This window comes from Acomys russatus, chromosome 23 (genome assembly GCF_903995435.1).
Source record: "Acomys russatus chromosome 23, mAcoRus1.1, whole genome shotgun sequence".
NCBI lineage: Eukaryota > Metazoa > Chordata > Mammalia > Rodentia > Muridae > Acomys > Acomys russatus.
The window spans coordinates 23,378,078-23,397,147 of NC_067159.1; the positions used below are offsets into that span (position 1 = coordinate 23,378,078).

Here is a 19,070-nt window from a genome sequence, read left to right on the forward strand (position 1 = left end):
CATTTTATTTTTTAATAGTTGGGCCCTTAGCACTATGATTTTCTGAGCAGTTCTATGACTATGAACACTGGTTCTCCTGGATAAAGCAATTGGGATCGCTTATCGATGTTTCTGTGTGGTGGGCACTAACACAGGGTTTGGAATGTCAGCTCTGCCACTTATTCTGCAAGCTGTGCAGCCACGGCCCAGACAGTTAACCTCCCCCAGCCTCAGTTTCCTTTACAAGTGGAGCAAAGTTCTGATGAGATGTCAGTGAGTTATAAATAAGCCTGGGGCACGGCACACGGTAAGTGTGCGGTGAGTGCATGGCACACAGTAAGTGTGCAGTGAGTGCATGGCACACGGTAAGCTATGTAATGGTGATTAGTCAAATTTCCCCAAGCATTTGAGAATAAGCAACATTTTTAAATAGGCAGAAATTTCCTCACCAAAACGCCTCTTTCAGCTTGGAGGTGGGAGGCCTGCTACTGGAAAGAGTAGATGTAAGGACCCACATCATTTGTCCACAGCAGCGTGGCTTAACCTCTTCAGATAGGAAATTGGCTCATAACAGCCTGAGCAAGGTGAAACACAGGAGCATGAGGTCACAGGGTCATGAGCGGGCAGCTGCTTCCGCAAACCTACAAGGAAGTAGGCCTTTGCTCAAAGCAGGTGGGTCTCCATCAGTGGCTTGGCACTGCCCCTGCACTATCAGGGACACACAACATGGACGTACATTCCTTCGTTTCCTCACCCTGTAGCCTTCTGGTCTGATGGACTGAAGCATGGGAGGAACACTGGCCAGCAGAACCAGTATCTCGTGCCCCTAATGCTCACACTTTAATGGTCAATGCATAAACTGATGGCGTTTTACTTTCCTCTCTCTTATTCAGAGTTAACAAAAGACAGAAACCAGGCCAACATTATTAACAGTTCTACACAGTGCAGCTCCCTGTCTGAGAGTCAGCTGGTCTTCCATTCTTCTGGCTCCATCCTATCTACCCTTGAACCTTAGAACAGATCCGGAAAGGAAATAAGTAAGCTCTATATTTAAGTCAAAGAGGTTGATTTTCATTACACAGCGTACTTGAGTGCTAGGAAATTCAGTCTTCTATACATAATTACTAAATAAAATTAACCAAGCGTTACCAAATGTGAAGACACACAAGCCGAGGATGGTGTCCCTTCCCGCCATGATTCCACTTAGGATCCGATGGAGAGCATCCGCGTCATTTAGCAAGACCGATGCAAATAAGGAATAGCACTCAGGTGTCTGAGGGATGCACCGGTTAAATAAGGGAAAGGATTTGCTGAAAAGAAAAGGCAGAATCAATGGCAAAGTGGCGAATTGCTTCTCTTTAAAATTAATTCCAACTGCTCCAGACCACCAGCCCAATATTTATAAAAAGGACTGTGTGATGGCTCAGCAGGTAAAGGCGCTTGCCTCACAAGCCCGAATACTAGAGTTCAATCGGATGTTGTTCCCTGACCACAGGTGTGTGACAGCATCTGCCCCTGTCCACTTACACAAGCTCAAATATACACACACAGACACACACGGACACACACACACACACACACACACACACACAGACACACCTACCCACCCCCACTAAATAGTAAAAAAAAAAAACAGTTTAGCAGTCGGCTTGCAAGGCGCACCTTAGAGACAGAGGCAGCCCTGCTTTGCTGCAGTGATTACTTGATGTTCACAAGGAGAAATTGATTACATTGGCCTCGGTGAAACCTGGTTGCCTTTTGGGTTTTTTTTAAAAGCCTGAATGGCATCACATAGAGTATTTATATGCCACTTTTTAAAAAGTAGGAATGTTTTGAATTCTCATGTTTTAGTCCCTAGTCTATCAACTCCAGCACAAGAACAAAATCTCTCTCTCTGTCTCTCTCTCTCTGTCTCTCTCTCTCATGTACATCATTGTGTTAATGTTTACATGTGTATGTGCATGTGCTTCTGTGTGCTTGTTTGTGTAGGTCAGAGGTCAATCTTAGTTTCTCTCCCTCTTTCACTCCACCCTGTTTTTGAGGCAAGGTCTCTCCAGTGAACCTGGAGCTCACCAGTTCTCTTGACTGGCTGGCCAGTGAGTGTTGAATCTTTGTCTCCCAGCTTAGGGTCATACCTGCACATCCCTGTGACTAGCCTTTATGTGGGTGCTGGGGATTTGAACTCAGGGCCTCATGCTGGAGCAGCAAGTATGTTATTGCTTGAACTCTCTTCCTATACTAGGAATCACATTTCCTTAAGAACAATTATGGGCATGAACTGGGTCTACTAGAAGCTGCACTAATGACAGTAATGACTGTCCGGTCCTCTTCAGAAAGTGAAGCAAAGCTTGTGTAACTGACACCTTCGGTCTGTGTGGAAGCTAATCTTCTCTGGCTCCTTTCTAAAATGTAACTTCACTAAAGAATATCCATTATAAAGAATCTTCATTAACCACAGCCACCTAGAGAGAGAGAGAGAGAGAGAGAGAGAGAGAGAGAGAGAGAGAGAACATCCTAACAAAATTAAGTTAACGGTGTGAGTAGTGTGCGCACTGTGTTTATCCGTGTACACAGGTTCTTTCATTTCTCTCAGCAAGATCTTACAATTTTTGGCTAAGGTCATGGATTTGACTGTTAAATTTATTTCTAAGTTTCCTTCTTTTAAAAAATTCTGGGAAAGATGGACTTTTAAAACTGTTTAACTGTTTGCTAATAGAATGCAAAAAGACATTTTTCCCCCCTTTTTGAGATAGGTTCTCTGTGTGTAGTCCTAACTGTTCTGGAACTTATTCTGTAGACCAGGCTGGCCTCAAACACACAGACATCCGCCAGCCTCTGCTTCCTGAGTGCTGGGGTTAAAGACATGGACCACCATGCCTGGCTCATAAAGACATTTGACCTGTGTCTTGCCTCTTCCCTCATTTTGCTTAATACTTTATAGGTCCTTTGCATATTTCTAGACCACAGTTACTCATTTTTAAATAAACAGGGATTTTCTTCTTCTCCTCTTCTGTTTCTTTTCCTTGCCTGTTAACCTTTCTTAGGCCATCCACTTTAGAGCTGAATAGCCATGTTTGGAATAGACAACCTTTCTTGATTCTAATCTTAGTTAGAAAACACCCGTTGCTCATCATCACATATAATACTAACCAGATTTCTTAGAGTTTTCACATTCCATTTTTACTGATTTTTGTGCTGGTCTCAGACTCATGGCAATCTTCCTGGCTCAGCTTTCTGATGGCTAAGATTAAAGGCATGGGTCACCACACATAGTTTTCAGTAGAAGTTAGGATTTTCAGCCTGTGAGAGAATCCTTGTAAGGGCTGGAGAGATGGCTCCGAGGTTAAGAGCACTGGCTGTTCTTCCAATGGTCCTGAGTTCAATTCCCAGCAATCAAATGGTGGCTCACAACCATCTATAGTGAGACCTGGTGCCCTCTTCTGGTGTGCACGTGTACATGCAGGCAGAGCACTGTATACATAATTTTTAAAAGAAAGAATCCTTGTAAGCTTCTAATAAATCCTAGTTTCATTTTCTTTCTTTGTTTTGTTTGTTTGTTTTTTGTTTTCAAGATAGGGTTTCTCTGTGTAGCCTTGGCTGTCTTGGACTTGCTTTGTAGACCAGGCTGGCCTCGAATTCATAGCAATATATCTGCCTCTGCCTCCCAAGTGCTGGGATTAAAGGTGTGCACCACCATGCCCAGCCCTGGTTTCATTTTCAACATGAAAACCATCTATTAGATATTTCCCTGGTTGGTCTAATACCATTTATTGAATTGTTCACATTTCCCCATTGGTTCACAATGCCAGTTTTATCATGCAATAAACTCTCGTATTTGAATCTAATCCTGTTGCTATAATCATAAGTTAATAGACCAATAGACAGGAGTAATTCTTTTCATGTTGAATTGTGGATTAAGATGGAGCCCATTTCCATTTGTTTTCCTTTTCATTGTACCTAAGACAGCACCAATGTTTCCCTCCTATGGTTTGCATATATTTTTTGTTAAATTGATTTCCAGGCACTTTTGTGTCTTTCTATGTGATTTTTGTTCCTGCAGTACTAAGTAAGAATTTTTGAAAAGACTACAAATGTGCAGATTTCAGTATACTAGCTAATCCCACACTACCTAAACAAGTTCGTTTATTGCCCACAGGGGCTTTCCAGTTGGTTCCCAGGTCTCTAATCATACCCTCTACACACCATCAATTATATCCTGATTTCTGATTTCTAAACCTCTAATTTCTTTTGCTTTTCTGCCACTAAACGATTTCACAACATCAATAAATTGGAAGAGCATTAAAAGCAAATGTATTCTGAAGTTTCATTAGGGTTCCTAAAGACTAAGAACAAACACAGACTTAATGCTATCTTATTCCTTTGATTCAAATATTATTCTTCATCAGACTTTAATTTTATGCATGTGACTTTGCTAGTGTGCGTGTGTGTGTGTGTGTGTGTGTGTGTGTGTGTGTGTGTGTGTGTGTGTTTCACTAATCCTGGGATGATAAAGAATAACAAGAATGACTCATCTTATCCTGAAATGGACACAGAAACAGAGTTTCTCTCTGTAGCCTTGGCTGTCCTAGACTCACTTTGTAGACCAGGCTGGCCTTGAACTCACAGCCATCTGCCTGCCTCTGCCTCCTGAGTGCTGGGATTAAAGGCATATGCCACCATGCCTGGATTAAACGTTGGGTCTTCTATGTTGGCTACCTAACTGTCCACTGACCTGGCCAGAGATGCATTAGCCCACAGTCTGAGTTTTCTTCTCAATTCCTAGCAAAACCACTCCAATTTGCAGGAAGTAGTCTGGAGGAGGGCCCAGATAGATGTAAGGACAGTTGTAATGGATTTTCCTCAAGCATGAGGCTAAAACTAGAACTGAGTTGGGGGCAGGACTGTGGGGAGAGTCCCAGACCTTTGGATTTTAAGTGCCTGGTGGACTCATGCTGCACTAAGCACCAAGGGGGAAAAGGCATTTTCCCTTGTTATCTTCTGTAGTACTTTTCCATTGCCTGTCAGAGCTCAATCACAGGTGCACACGCCTTCTGGAAATTCAACCACTGCCCTAACAGGGCATGTTATACCTTACTGATCGACACCAGCAGAAGAAACAATGGGTGTACTCACAAGAAGTATTTAGAAAATGTTCTTTGGCCTTATAGCCACGCTTCTCATGTTTTGTAGCTTTTAAGGCTTGGCACAGCTCTTCCACGATAAATATGATAATTTCCATCTTAAACAAACGCTTACTTGTGTAGGAAAAGCAAACACTGCCCTCAAGCCTATTTTTGTCTCCCTCGCTTTGTCCAAAAAAAGGCTAGTCAATCAATTCTGCCTCCTCTTGGAAAGTTAGTGTTGGCAAGGTCTGCACTTGGGGGTGAAAAGGTTAGGGCTGGCTTCAGAGGTAGAGGAGGTGGTGACTCCAAGACATGTGATATATTTTCCCTTCCTAGTTCAGTATGAGTTTAAGGAGGCCACTCACCAGGTTGTCAAATCTAGTCTTGATTGCTTGTACTGGATTACAGAATCCAATAAGGGCACTGCTTGGTTGTGTTTGTTTGGTTTGGTTTCATTTCATTTTGTTTCATTTCATTTCGTTTGTTTTTTCCAGACAAGGTTTCTCTGTGTAGCCTTGGCTGTCCCGGACTTGCTTTGTAACACTGCTTGTTTTTGAATGCCAGCTTTTCTACTTGCTTCCTGAACAAGCTCAGCCTTTCTCTGACTAGTCTTCTCATCTATCTATCAAACAATTCTTATGGCACAGACACTCTGTGAGGCCCCAGGGTACTAGTATGTATCCCGAGGAACCAACAGGCAGGGAGAGCTCCACAAATAAGCACTGTGTTCAGCATCAGAGCACTCCAGAAGCTTCCCCTAGAATCATGGCTGTCACCCCAGTAATAGAGAGAGGACCGTTGATCTGACTGTTTACTTGGAAACCTTAAAACAATTCTATTCTCACAGCGGAGGTGTGGCTTAGTCCAGAACAGAGTGCTTGCTTTGTAAGTAAGAGTATCAATTGCAAAGGACTTGTACAAAAATTCTGGGTGTGTTGGTACACACTTGGAATCCCAGCACTGGAGAGGCAGCGACAGTCAGTGTCTATTGGTGAGCTCCAGGCCAAAGACCCTGTTTCTAAGAAGTGGGTGGTATTTCTAAATAGGATGCAAAGGTTGTTCTCTGGCCTCTGTATGCTTACATGCACCCATGCACACATACAAACAACACACACACACACACACACACACACACACAGACGCACACACACACACAGACAGTCCCTTCAATTCTATCTGCAGGCACACTTACAGCATTCCCCAAAACCAACATCCTTGTATCCAAGTATTAGATAATTTCCTCTAACACACTAAAACATTCCAGTTTTGCTTTTGTTTTCTGGTTCAGCTTTGTTTCATTAAGAGAAGCAATGATAGCCATATTTTAAAAATAAGATACTATGGGAAAATGGATTGAATACTATTCTCTGCAGATAATTCCTTCCTGTTTCAACTACCTTTGACTAGCATTCACTTTTAGGAAAGAATACTACAAGATGGCTAATTAAATCCGGACTCCTATGGAGTCCTGCTTGTTGTCTTTAGGACTTGCAAGATTGGAATTTTTCAAACAGTATTTACAACCAGAAAAAGGATTGTGATTTAAAAAAAAAAAGATCTATCTATCTATGCATCTATTTTTAGTCTTTCATCTGTATGTATTCCTGCAGGCCAGAAGAGGGCACCAGATCTTGTTATAGATGGTTGTAAGCCACTATGTGGTTGCTGGGAATTGAACTCAAGACCATTGGAAGAGCAAGCAGTGCTCCTAACTGCTGAGCCATCTCTCCAGTCCAGATAGTCATGCTTTTTAATAGAACATTTGTATTAATTCTTTGAGGGTTTCATACAATGTATTTTGGTCATATTCACCCTGCCCCTCCCCCTAGCTTCTCCCAGATCCACTCCCCACCTAGACACTTAGCTTTGTGCCCTTCTGTTTTTAAGTCCACTGAGTGCAAGTTGTACTGACCATATATTTCTAGATGTGGGACCACCCACTGAAGTACAGTTCATCCACCAGGAGCCATGCCCTTAAAGAAAGCCTATTTACATGCACACACACACACACACACACACACACACACACACACACACACACACACACACGCGCGCGCGCCTTTTGAGGCCCTCCCCCTCCATGATAGAATGTTGACTGGTTCTCCATACAAAGATATTAAAGAAAAAAAAAAACTTCACTGGAATAGGAACTATCACATGCATTGTATGTAATAAGGGGGAGTCTTTTGTGACCTTTCCATTTGTTTTATACAACTACATATGCAGATATATATGTACTGTGTTGTGACAGAATTTGCTTTGTTGTGTGGGTCCGAAGCCAAAGTTTCATTCATACTGTACAAGATGGTCAAGGAAATATCTTGTTTTACTTAAAATATTGTTTCTTGGGGATTTTTTAAAAAATGGAGTATTTATTCATTGTAAGCATGTTTATATTTTCCAAAAGAATGACCATGCAAACTCAACAAACTTTTTTTTTTTTTTTTTTTCTGAGACAGGGTTTCTCTATGTAGCCTTGGCTGTCTTAGAACTTGCTCTGTGCACCAGGCTGGTCTCAAACTCACAGAGATCCATTGCCTCTGCTAGGATTAAAGGTGTGTCTCATCACTGCCCGACTACACCCAGAGCATCCTGCCTGTGGCCTTCATCTCTTCCATGGGCAAATGTGAAACACTCGTGCTAGCACTGCCTACAACAAGCACTTACAAGCAGCCTGCAGCATACCAAGGTGAGGAAGACCATGGGGTTCACCTGGGATGCTCGGAAGGACCTGTGCTTATTATGTGTTCACTGCAAGAAAAGTGATGGAGCCTGCTTGTGTTGCTCTTCCAGGCTTTTAATGTACAGACTTATGTAAAATCAATTTAACTTGAATAAAATAAAATGTTTTAAAAAATTACTTTTTGAGTTTTTGTCTGCATGTATGTATGTGCACCACATGTGTGCCTGGTGGCAGTCCCGGTCAGAAGGGGGTGCTGGACCCCCTGGGACTGGAGTTACAAATGGTTGTGCAATGCCATGTGAATCCTGGATATAGACCCCAGGTCCTCTGCAGGAGGAACTAGTGCTCTTAACCTCTGAGCCATCTTCAGACCCCCGAGCCTATTTCTTACAGCAAAGTCTTGAACAACAAAAACTAACAATGTTGGTTGCAGTGAAAATGTGAGCATTGATGATTTCTCTCTAATGGCAACAAAGAACTGGGAGAGAAAAAACGCACACTAGGCTCCTCCTAAAACCAGTCATTTGGTAATAATGTACATAGTTGTTTTCACTCTCTTTAAAAAATTATTACATTTCAGTGTGTCTGTGTTTGTGTGTGTGTGTGTGTGTGTGTGTGTGTGTGTGTGTACACATATAGAGACATACAGAGGTTAAGAGATGATTTTCAGAAGTGGGTTCTCTCCTCACAGCATGTGTGGCCCAGGAATGAATTCAAGTCACCAGGCTTTGCGTCAAGTGCCTTCATGCGTGGGGCCATCTTACTAGCCGGGCACTAGTGTTTGAAGACCACACTTACATTTACTGTTTGCTGATTTTTCCCTTATTTAGGAGGAATAAATATTGTCTATTATGTTTATAAAACAGTCTCTCTGTTTACCCCTGATTGCGAGCTGCACCCCAAAGCTCCCTTTTATTTTTCACAATACAGAGAAGAGGACCAGATGGCATCACGCAGAAGAGGGACAGGCAGCATCGAATACTGAATGCCTTTGGTACAGAAGCGCTTTCTTACCTTGGAGGGACAGGGAGCCTGGGACACAGTGTATCTGCATTTGGACTCTGAGTATAGTTGAAGGAATTCAAACTGTAGACACACAGGAAAGACCCTGGAATCAGAAGACACACACACTGGGCTATTTTCACGTATTGCATCCATCTTCCTCAGGAAACCAGTAAAGAAACCACAACCATTTTCTCCAAACCAGGCAGGAATTAAAATGTATTACTCAGACTTAAAAAAAAAAAAAAAAAAAAAAAAAAAAGCATCCCATCTGAGGTAGACTTGGGTTCTACTCACAAAAACCCCAAATTGAACATTATAAATTGTAGAATCAGCATTAAAATAATTTGAAGGTTATTTGAAGATGATTTATTGTAGGGGTTTGAGATTTTTAACCCAGCTTTGAAAGTATTTTTTAAGGTTTCACACTCTATTGTTTAGATAAGTAAAATTCACAAGTTGCCTTTTTCTTTCTTTCTTTCTTTCTTTCTTTCTTTCTTTCTTTCTTTCTTTCTTTCTTTTTGGTTTTACGAGACAGGGTTTCTCTGTATAGCCTTGGCTGTCTTGTCCTCACTTTGTAGATCAGGTTGGCCTTGAACTCACAGCAACTCGCTTGCCTCTGCCTCCTAAGTGCTGGGATTAAAGGTGTGTGCCAACACACCTGCCTCACCAGTTGCCTTTTTTGTTGTTGTTGTGAATTTTACTTTCACTTTTTGATCGATGTAAGTCTGGTCCAAGTGGTTTTAGTACAACTTCTGACTCTCTTTCTGGCCAATGAAAGAACCCACTGGCCCTGACAACTTGACCAAAAACCTCCACATGTGTGATTTGACTTGGGTCCTTCCTTGTGTCTGTTGTCCCCTTCTTAGTCTCTAAGGTAGACCTTTTCCTGCAGGGAGCAAGGAGCAGGCTCCGAGCCAGCAGGGGTTCAGATTGGTCCAGAAAGACTCAAAGGTCTTTGAGCAAGCTCACGAGAAAATACTCTTCTTTCCTTTTCACAAAAACGGCTGCCTGCGAAGGTGTGTACTTTGTATCTTTTCAGAGAAAGCTGCTCAGGGTGAGTTATAGTAGCTAGGACCCTATAGGTTGCTAGGTCATGCAGGGGAAGAGTGGGCTCTCAGTGCCTACCGTTGATGTTGGCGAAGAGCTGGATTGCCTCCAGGGTATCCAGCTGCTCCCCGGGACAGCTGGATACACAGAGGGCTGTGGGGCCGGGCCCCCTATCTTTGACTTCCAAACTGCAGGCATTCATGAAGAACACATGTCTAAAGGTGGAGGAAATAAAAACACGTCTCAGAGCATGCACTCTCTTCTTTCTTTTCTTTTCTTTTCTTTTTTTTTTTAAGATTTATTTATTATGTATACAATGTTCTGCCTGCACTGCACATACACCTGCCTGCCAGAAGAGGGCACCAGATCACATTATAGATGGTTGTGAGCCACCATGTGGTTGCTGGGAATTAAACTCGAGACCTCTGCAAGAATAGACAGTGCTCTTAACCTTTGAGCCATCTCTCCAGGCCCAGAGCATGTACTCTCATTAGCTTAACTGTGGGCTTTGAAAATGTATCCCATACCACACCGTGAGGGATTAACCAAGGCAAACCCTGCTTTCGAATAACTGAACATTTATTACACCAACCGGGGGTGTCTGGTGAGCCATATTCGAATGTGAACAAGCATTTTCTTTTCTAGGCTCTACATCCTTGAAGTGGGGGCATATAACAGCAGTTACCTCAGAAGTCACCGAGGGAGAGAAGGGTTGATTAAACTGCCCATGGTGTGCTAGAAACTGACTGATAAACGGTTTAATGCTCCGCTCCAAAGGGTTCAATATGTTTCAGCGAACAGCAGAACTCAGGGAAGTGACGAATGGGAAGGAAGGGACCTGAGGGTGATGACCTAAGGTTAGTATAAGAGCCAGGAGAGCCAGGAGACCCCACACTACTGGCAGGTGCCATCAGGGTCCTGTGCCATCAGGGTCCTGTGCCATCAGGGTCCTGTGCTGTCAGCGGGCAGCTTGGCTCCTCAACCCAACGCTGATACAAACTGCTAATGTCACTGGGAAAGAGCCCTGGGGGCTGACTGCGAGGGGCGGCGCATGGAGCGAAGGGGTCTAAGAAGCCGTTCTCCCTCCACTGGGGATGGGAGGAAGGACGTTTGTGCAAGAGAAATGCTGGAGCAGATTTCCTGCGTGAGTGACACACGCAGACTTTGCTTTGTTTAAAAATGTAAAGTGGCGTTGGCATGTACATCCACTTTGCCTCCTAGGTCATTTCCAGCACATGGTTCAGGGCCCTAAGTACACAGATGGTTCTGTGCAACCATCCCAGTTGCCAGTCTCCAGAAACTTTTCCATAGGCAAGAGCTCCTCATCGCCTCCCACCGCAGCCCTCCTCTCCCCAACCCGGGAAACCACCAGTTTACACCGCCTCCCCCAAAGTGGAATGTGCACTACCTGTCTGAGTCTGATACACTGTCATGGGACCCATGCAGCTCTGCTAAGCCTTAGTTCATGCACAGCCCGGAAGATAGGCGTAATTACCAGTTTTAAAAGATGAAAGCTGGTCTCAGAGAGGCTAAGGACTCTGCCCCAGGTCACAACGCTGAGAAATAGCAGAGGCTGGATGTGAACTTGGGACTGGCTAGTTCTATAGCTGTTTTCTCCTTCCATTTTAAGATGAGCTGACTTGAGTCTCCAACAGGAAACGTGGCCAAGCTCTTAAACGAATTCAAAGGATTGGAAATACCACCCCTCTATAGGTTGGAGACCTAACTGCAAAGACTTACTTTTTTAGAGTCATGTCCTGCCCTGAGAGGGGGGCCCCTTCCACGGGGGAGTTCCTCTTTCCACACACATTGCCGTAGCTGTCATAGCCAAAGAGGAGTCTTCCTGCTGCCCCGGCCACCACCGAATAGCCTATGATGAAGACCTGGCAAAAACCAAAGGGCATGTGATTGTCTGGCCACAGGGGGAAAACCACAGCCCCTCACATTCCTGAAGATGCTGGCGTGAACCACAAGCAGTTAAGTGAGTGAGTGAGGAGCCTCTATAGCTCCACAGCCCCTCCACCACTTCCCCTCAGTAGCAATTCCACCCACTCAGGTAGGGTCCAGTTTTATGAATGCTGCTGTGGCAGGTGAGTGGGGACAACAGGCTGACACACTCAAATGTTCCTCCTTTTTGTCTTCCTCAAGAGGCTGTCACTTTGTGATTTTTTTTTCCTTCCCCCCAAACTTGACTGGTATAATTTCATTTTTATCCCTTCAGCATGTCTGGGTTATCCTAAGTGCGTCAAGGCCGCGGTAATATTTTCCTGTGTGTGTGATGTCAGCGTGTGTAGGTGCACATGGGTGCATGCATGAGCATGTGTGGAGGGCAGAGGATGGCTTTGCCTGTTGATCTGCAGACAAGGTCCACTTCGGGTTTTCTGAGACATGGTCTCCCTCTGGCTTCAAACTCACCAAGAAGGCTAGGCTGGCTGGCCAGTGAACCCCAAGGCTCCATCTGTTGTCACCTGTCTCCACCTCCCACCAAATTCATGTCCTCTTACCTGCAATGCCAACACTTGCTGCCTCAGCTATATAGCATCCCATCTTTCTTTCTAAAATGTTCTTTTCAGCTGGGCGTGGTGGCACACACCTATAATCCCTCGAACTCAGGAGGCAGAGACAAGAGCATCTCTGTGAGTTCGAGGCCATCCTGGTCTACAAAGTGAGTCTAGGACAGCCAGGGCTATACAGAGAGACCCTGTCTCCAAACACCAAACCCTCAAACCCAATAAAATAAAATAAAATGTTCTTTTCATCTTAGTTTTAGGGAACCTTATCAAGCCTACACAATTGATACAGATCAAAACACTGCTCAGAGTCTGAAGGAATGTTTAGGTAGCTTGCTTAAAATTCACAAATTAGAGAATTTATGAGAAAAAAAAAAAAAAAAAACCCCAAAGTTCAGGATTCTGCTTGGCAAGGGTGTCTTGCAATCCACAGATGGTTTTTATTTTTCTGTTATTGTTATTTTCTAAATCCTTTTTTATAGGGAATGTGGAATACTTGAAATTTTGGTCCAAACACCTGCAACATTTGTACACACCTGTACACACCAAGATGGTTTCTCATAACACAAACTTAGTGTGATGGTAAGTTTTCCATTCTATTATTACACACAGAATGTCACCTAAAAATATGATACTGGAAAGCTCATTCAGGCACAGAGGCTATGGCATGCTGTCCACTAACATAAGGTGTGACCATATGTTCCGAAGTTATACTGCCTTAAAGTCAGTATTTCAGAGGCCTTGCCATTCATTGTTAATTCTGAAATAAAAGTAATAAGCTGAGCAGGTGATGCTCTGAAATCCCAGTTCTCGGGAAGCTGAGGAAGGAGATCAGGAGGAGTTAAAGACAAGCCTTGGTGACAATGACTTCAAGGCCAACCTGGCCCACATATCATCTTGTCTCAAGAAAACAAGAGTAGAGCTGGAGAGATGGCTCAGAGGTTAAGAGCACTGGCTGCTCTTCCAGAGGTCCAGCAACTGCACGGTGGTGGCTCACAACCATCTACAATGTGATCTAATGTCCTCTTCTGGTGTGCAGGCATACGTGTAGACGGAGCACTGTATAGTAAATAAATAAGTCTTAAAAAAGAAAGAAAGCAAGAGCATTAAATACACTTCAAGTGCTAGAGACAGTCAGCAGGGACACAAAGATAAACAAAACCTAGTGCCCATCTTCAAATTCAGCCCCCAGGTTTATTCTTATTGTTGGCTCTGTCCTTGCCCATGGTTGGCCATAGAGGCTCAGGGGAAGACACCAGACTTTGCAGCCCCCAGAAGAACAGAACTTATTAACTGGAGTCCATATTGGGGAGGAGACCCTTGTTCCTTCCCACTTTTCAAGTTCCTCCTCAATTGCATTAGTGAAATACAGGCCATTAAGAGACAGCGCCACTTTCGTCACTTCAAGGCCAGTGTGATTCTGTGTGCTTATCAACTTATCATGCCCTGCAGGAGAAGTTGACCCAACATTGGCATGTCTTCTGTCTTTGTAGCCTCAGAATGTGAGTCCTTGTGTCATCTGGACTCTCTCTCTCTCTCTCTCTCTCTCTCTCTCTCTCTCTCTCTCTCTCTCTGTTGCATTGTGGGTGCTGGGAATTGAACCTGGGTCCTCTGGAAGAGCAGCTAATGGTCTTTATCACTGAACCATCTCTCCAGACTGGAAATACTGTTTTATGAAAATGCTCTCTCTCTCTCTCTCTCTCTCTCTCTCTCTCTCTCTCTCTCTCTCTCTCTCTCTCTCTCTCGTGCTTTTGCCGACCTCACCAGAGATTTACTTAATAACATAATATTTTCTGTGTACCATGACTTCACCTGTGATATCCCCTTTGGAAAGCTTGGTGGGGAGGGTAAGGCTTTGGGTTACCTGAGTTCGCTCCACACTGCTAGTACTGTGGGCCATCACTGCAATTTTAATTCAACAAGAGAGGAGGTGAGGACCCTGCAGAGATGGACCTCAAGGAGCTAAAGCTTTCCCAGAGGATGCCAGGCATACCCTCCCACTACAGGAGGAGGCCGCATCTCCCAGCAAGAGCCTTCACATAGCACTGATGTCTACCACAGAGCTCAATCTGCATAGGAATGTTTCCTGGTTTTGCTTTCCTGACTTTTGTAAGACTCCAACAGAAAAGGTGGAGAAAAAACTGACAACGTTTCATCTTCCAGTTTGGCCCAAAGCTATAAATGAACTCACTTCTCTTTATCAATTCCTGTGGCTTGGTTTTTTTTTCACTAAGCTAAGGCTGGCGTCAGAGTCCAGACTCCAGTATGAGCAGTAAAGGAGGAGTGCGTGTTCGTGTGCTTGTGGCTTAAATACAGTTACTCTAAGCTGGGTCTGAGAAATGGGAGCATTGCAAGACAGCTAGGAAGGGGTGGGAGAGGACACTGCAGGGTAAGTCGAGGCAGGGATCATGTTTTCCATTTGCGTATTTCATACAAGCATAAGCACAGGGTGGTGCTCTTTGTATTTGCAGGGGAGCAGCCCTGTTTGCAAGTCTGGCATCCTCCCTTAAGCCTCTTTGTCCAGCCTTAGCTAAGGGCAGCACCATCAATAATAATCCTGTCCTACACTTGGTCAAATGGTATACCCATCACACACCCAGTGTTCTGCTTTAGATAGGTATTTGCAGCTAAAATATTTAGAGAGGAAAGAAGCCGGTCAGCTAAGAAAGACCTCTTATGGCTAAACACAGTAAAGAGAACCTGTGCACATGGAAACCCTTAGATTTATCCTATGAACAAAGTGTACTTTCTCTACAGTTTCCAGCTCAGGACACGCAATGTCTCAGCCAGCTCATAATTCTGCAGGCCGCGAAGGGCCATCTAAGAGCCTCTCCCCAAGCAGCTGCTGGTCCGAGAGTGGTGGAGGCACACAGGAGGGTCATTAAATAACGTTAACAGCCCAAGGTCAACACTGCAGACCCAGGAGGGACAGCTGCTCCCAATATTTGCATAACAGCAGAATTGGAGGAAAACAGCAACTGTTGATATGGACAAGTAATAAGGTTCAGTGGGTACACAGCCTTCTTTGGGCTCCTTAAGGAGAGTTCCGAGAGCCTCAGTATGAGCAGCAGCAGCAGCAGCAACACATTCAGGCCCAGCTCTTCACTGTGTCTCTAAATGCAAAACCATTTGGAAAGCTACAAAATGGAATAAATGCCTTCTTTACTTGGGAAGAACAAATGTGGTATTTTAGGGTCAATTCAAACTAAGGTCTTTTCAACGAAGGCAATTACTATTAGGTAGGTATTATAGGACACTGTGAGTTAATCATTGACTGTGCAGCACATAACAGCCCCAACCTGGCATAGCGTAGCTGTTGAAAAAAGGCGAATGAAGCTCTAAAAACGAAAGCATCAAGATTCGGCTCAGGGTCCCATGGGGTCTACCAGCAGTCACATATACAAGAAAGTGTGTAAGGAGAGAGTTTGCACTAAGTTGCTAAACACAGTAAATCAAAGATGTGCACACATGTACGTGTATCTTTGTGTGCACACAGTTTAAAAAAAAAAACAAACCTCTTTCTAGGCCTTTCTTGGTTTTTCTTTTGTTAGAACACAGCAATGTTGGGGACTATTGGAGTGAGGGGTCGAGAGATGCAAAACGATTTCAACTCTGAGAGCTTCGATAGCAAAAGATTCCACAGCCCCCTTACTAAGGAAAGACACCTAAGCAAACTCCATTGCCTAATGAAATTACCCAATAAATCTTGGTCTACGGCAAGAAGTCTCCTCAGAAAGTTTAGGAGATTGTGAGATGCCAGAATAAGAATTTCCTAACTCAAGATCATTCCGGGCCAATTGCAGAAGTCTGTCCTTGAAGTATAAACTTTAAACGACTAACATTTAAGACACACTTGTGTCAGGACACACACACACACACACAGGAGTTATGCCTGCCAAGCAGCCATACTTACCAAACCAGTCCAAAAGAGAAAGAACAGGATTAGCCACACCGTATCTGTGCATTTTCTATAAATCTGGGGTCGCCACTCTCTCTGCCTTGGTGTTTTCTCTGCAGATACCTTCCAGAGAAATGGAGAGTGGAGAACAGCAAGGGAAACTGTCAGGTGAAATTTACCCCCAAACCTACCCAAAGGCTGCTTAAAGCAGCTCAGCTTTGTCACCTGAAGCTCTCTCCAGGGTGGATGTGAAGTCCTAGTTCTTACTGAAGGTAAGAGAACACTCCCACCCCATCTCTTGTGTCTTCCTTGCCTTGGTCCAACACTTTTGTTGGGTACTGGGTCTTCCAGACCAGGTGTCCTTAAAGGGAAAGTATGGCTAACCCACAAGGGACAGAGAAGGCAGAAGCGTCCTGCCTGTGCAAGTGCCCCCGGAGGCCACTTCCCTTAGAGCCCAGACTGTCGCCCTTACCAGATACTCGGTGCCCAGGCACTGCATGGTACACTCGGCAGTTGGAACAGGGATTGGCAGCCGTGGTGGCCGCGGTGCATACAGGACAGAGGTGCAGCGGCCTGGCCAGGCGGCCCAGGCCGGGCGGGCAGGGAGGGCAGGATGCAGCGCCGCCTAGCTAGGAGCTGGGGTGGCACCTGCACAGCCTGGGCTCCCAGGAAGTGCACCTGACCACTATGCGCCGCCGCCTGGGCGGGCTGCCAGCGTCTGGAGTAGGAAATAAGGCCTCAGGGATCATTCCTGAGGGCGGGGAGCTTGCAGGGGTGTGCCACACACAGGGTAGTGAGTGGGGCTTCAGTGAGAGCTTCGCCAGCTTTCTGCGACAAGTGTCAAGTTGCAAGCTGTTGCTATCCTTGAGCTACAGAGCAAGCGAGGCTGAGGACAGCGGTGGTGCTCAGGGAAACACGCTGTCAAGGGTCTCAGTGTCTACTGTTTCAGCCGCTATCTCTGCAAGGCTGCACCTTCTCCCCCACAGTGTACCCTGCAGAGGCTTGAGTCCCAGGAACACAGCAAAGAAAAAAGCCTCTGGAGGACTGATTTAATCTGGGTGGGGACGGGGAAGACGCTCACTTCTCTCTTACTTTGTATAATCACCTGACTTTACAGTGGACAGCCTCTGAAGCACACCGGGTGTGTTATCTCCCCACCCCCGCCCCCCGCCCCGTGACAACAGTTTTCTCTTCAACAATCAGGTGGGTATAAAAGTGCTGCTGAGGGTGAGCAATTAAAAACAACTGCAGAGGACCTTTCTTCTCAGTCTCTCTTCCAATGCATATACCCGCGCCCCCCTCAGGCTGCTTAGTTCACTGCTTCTCCCCAGGGATAGAAACCGGATCGCAGCAACCATCAGTAAAGTGTTAGAAAGGCTGGGATGCGTCCAGTTTGTGCGGCTCTTGTGCTTAAAGGATGTGAGGTCAACTGCTGGGGCAGGATCCTCCTCCCAGGGGCCACCCACACTCTTAAAGAAAATCGGCTCTCCCTCCTTCCCAGAAGCCGTCGATTGTCAATAGCTCCTCCTTTAGGGGTGAGGGCTAGCAAGTTCTCCTCCACTCCACATGGCAACGTTGACTGGTTTGACCCTGTGCAGGTGGTTGTACTACACCGACCCTGTCCCGAAGCGCAGTGGTCCCTCTGTCCCGAAGCGCAGTGGTCCCTCCTGTCTCATCAGAAGGTAGGCTTTTTGCCCTGGTCCCTCCTAGCCTCTGGCTCTCACAATCTTTCTGCTTCCGATTCTGGGATGTTCTCTGAGACTTGTGGGAGTAGTTAGGAGGACAAGTTGGGGGTGTGTGTGTGAATATCATCAAAGCATATTGCATGTATGCAGGAAAAGTAAACCAATATCACAAATTACAAATATTATATTACAAGTAGTCAGGGGTGGGTGGAGGGGAGGATTGTTAATGGCTCTCTAGTGTGTGTGTGTGTGTGTGTGTGGGAGGGGTGAGTGGGAATCCTTCTAGGCTAATTATCTTCCTCCCACCCTGAATTCTCAGGACCTTCCTGAACGCACACTTCTCAGTGAGTAGCTGGAATCCTAGGGGACCCTGAATTCACCCCCCAACATCCCTCCGAGTAGACACCACCGTACAACTACAGAAAGACCACAGCTGAGTTACAGCATCGAAAACAAACTAGTTCGTCAGGCTGGTCCCGAATTCAAACTCTCAAGCATCAGCCGGGTGTGGTGGCGCACGCCTGTAATCCCAGCACTCGGGAGGCAGAGGCAGGCGGATCACTGAGTTCGAGGCCAGCCTGGTCTACAAAGCGAGTCTAGGACAGCCAAGGCTACACAGAGAAACCCTGTCTCGAAAAACCAAAAAAACAAAACAAAAACAAACAAACAAACAAACAAAAACAACAAATTAGTACTAGAACAGATGGGCGGAGAGGCTAAATATGCACAATACATATACTTATATTTACAGAGATGAATATGATAGTAGGTAATGAAGCAAGAAAAAAAAAAAAATGATGAAACCAGAACAAAAAGCTCTATTAAGCGCGGAGAATGTGATGATTGGAAATCAGTGCTTGCTGCCTCTATGTAGTAAGCAGTAGGGGAGATGTGGCTGAAGGTGAGTCGTGGGAGGAGCTGCAGTATTTGCATCGTCACTTGTCTCACGTGTTTGAATGACCCACAGAATTATGAATGACCCAAAGAAATGTCCGACTCTCATTTACCTCGGTCGCTTAGATGTCTGTTACGGTCCTGCGAAACCATTTTCTTCTTTCTAAGTGTGAGAACAGTTCTTTGGGGTCCCCAGGCGTGGTTAACCTTGAGATGCTCGTGAGAGAAAGCGTCCTGTGGACGGTG

The 19,070-nt window shown here is 45.1% G+C and overlaps 1 protein-coding gene across 1 annotated transcript in view; it reads right to left on the minus strand.

The window, feature by feature from the left end:
* Slc44a3 (solute carrier family 44 member 3) overlaps positions 1 to 16,873 on the minus strand; it is a 74,185-nt gene extending 57,312 nt beyond the window's left edge. Inside the window, exons 1-6 of the mRNA XM_051165629.1 lie at positions 16,718 to 16,873; positions 16,261 to 16,368; positions 11,578 to 11,720; positions 9,916 to 10,052; positions 8,800 to 8,893; positions 1,129 to 1,289 (exon numbers count right to left, since the gene is read on the minus strand). Of these exons, the coding sequence (XP_051021586.1) occupies positions 1,129 to 1,289; positions 8,800 to 8,893; positions 9,916 to 10,052; positions 11,578 to 11,720; positions 16,261 to 16,368; positions 16,718 to 16,744 (670 nt within the window). The 5' untranslated portion in view covers positions 16,745 to 16,873. The remainder of the gene's footprint in view (positions 1 to 1,128; positions 1,290 to 8,799; positions 8,894 to 9,915; positions 10,053 to 11,577; positions 11,721 to 16,260; positions 16,369 to 16,717) is intronic.
* Positions 16,874 to 19,070: the final 2,197 nt, after the last annotated feature.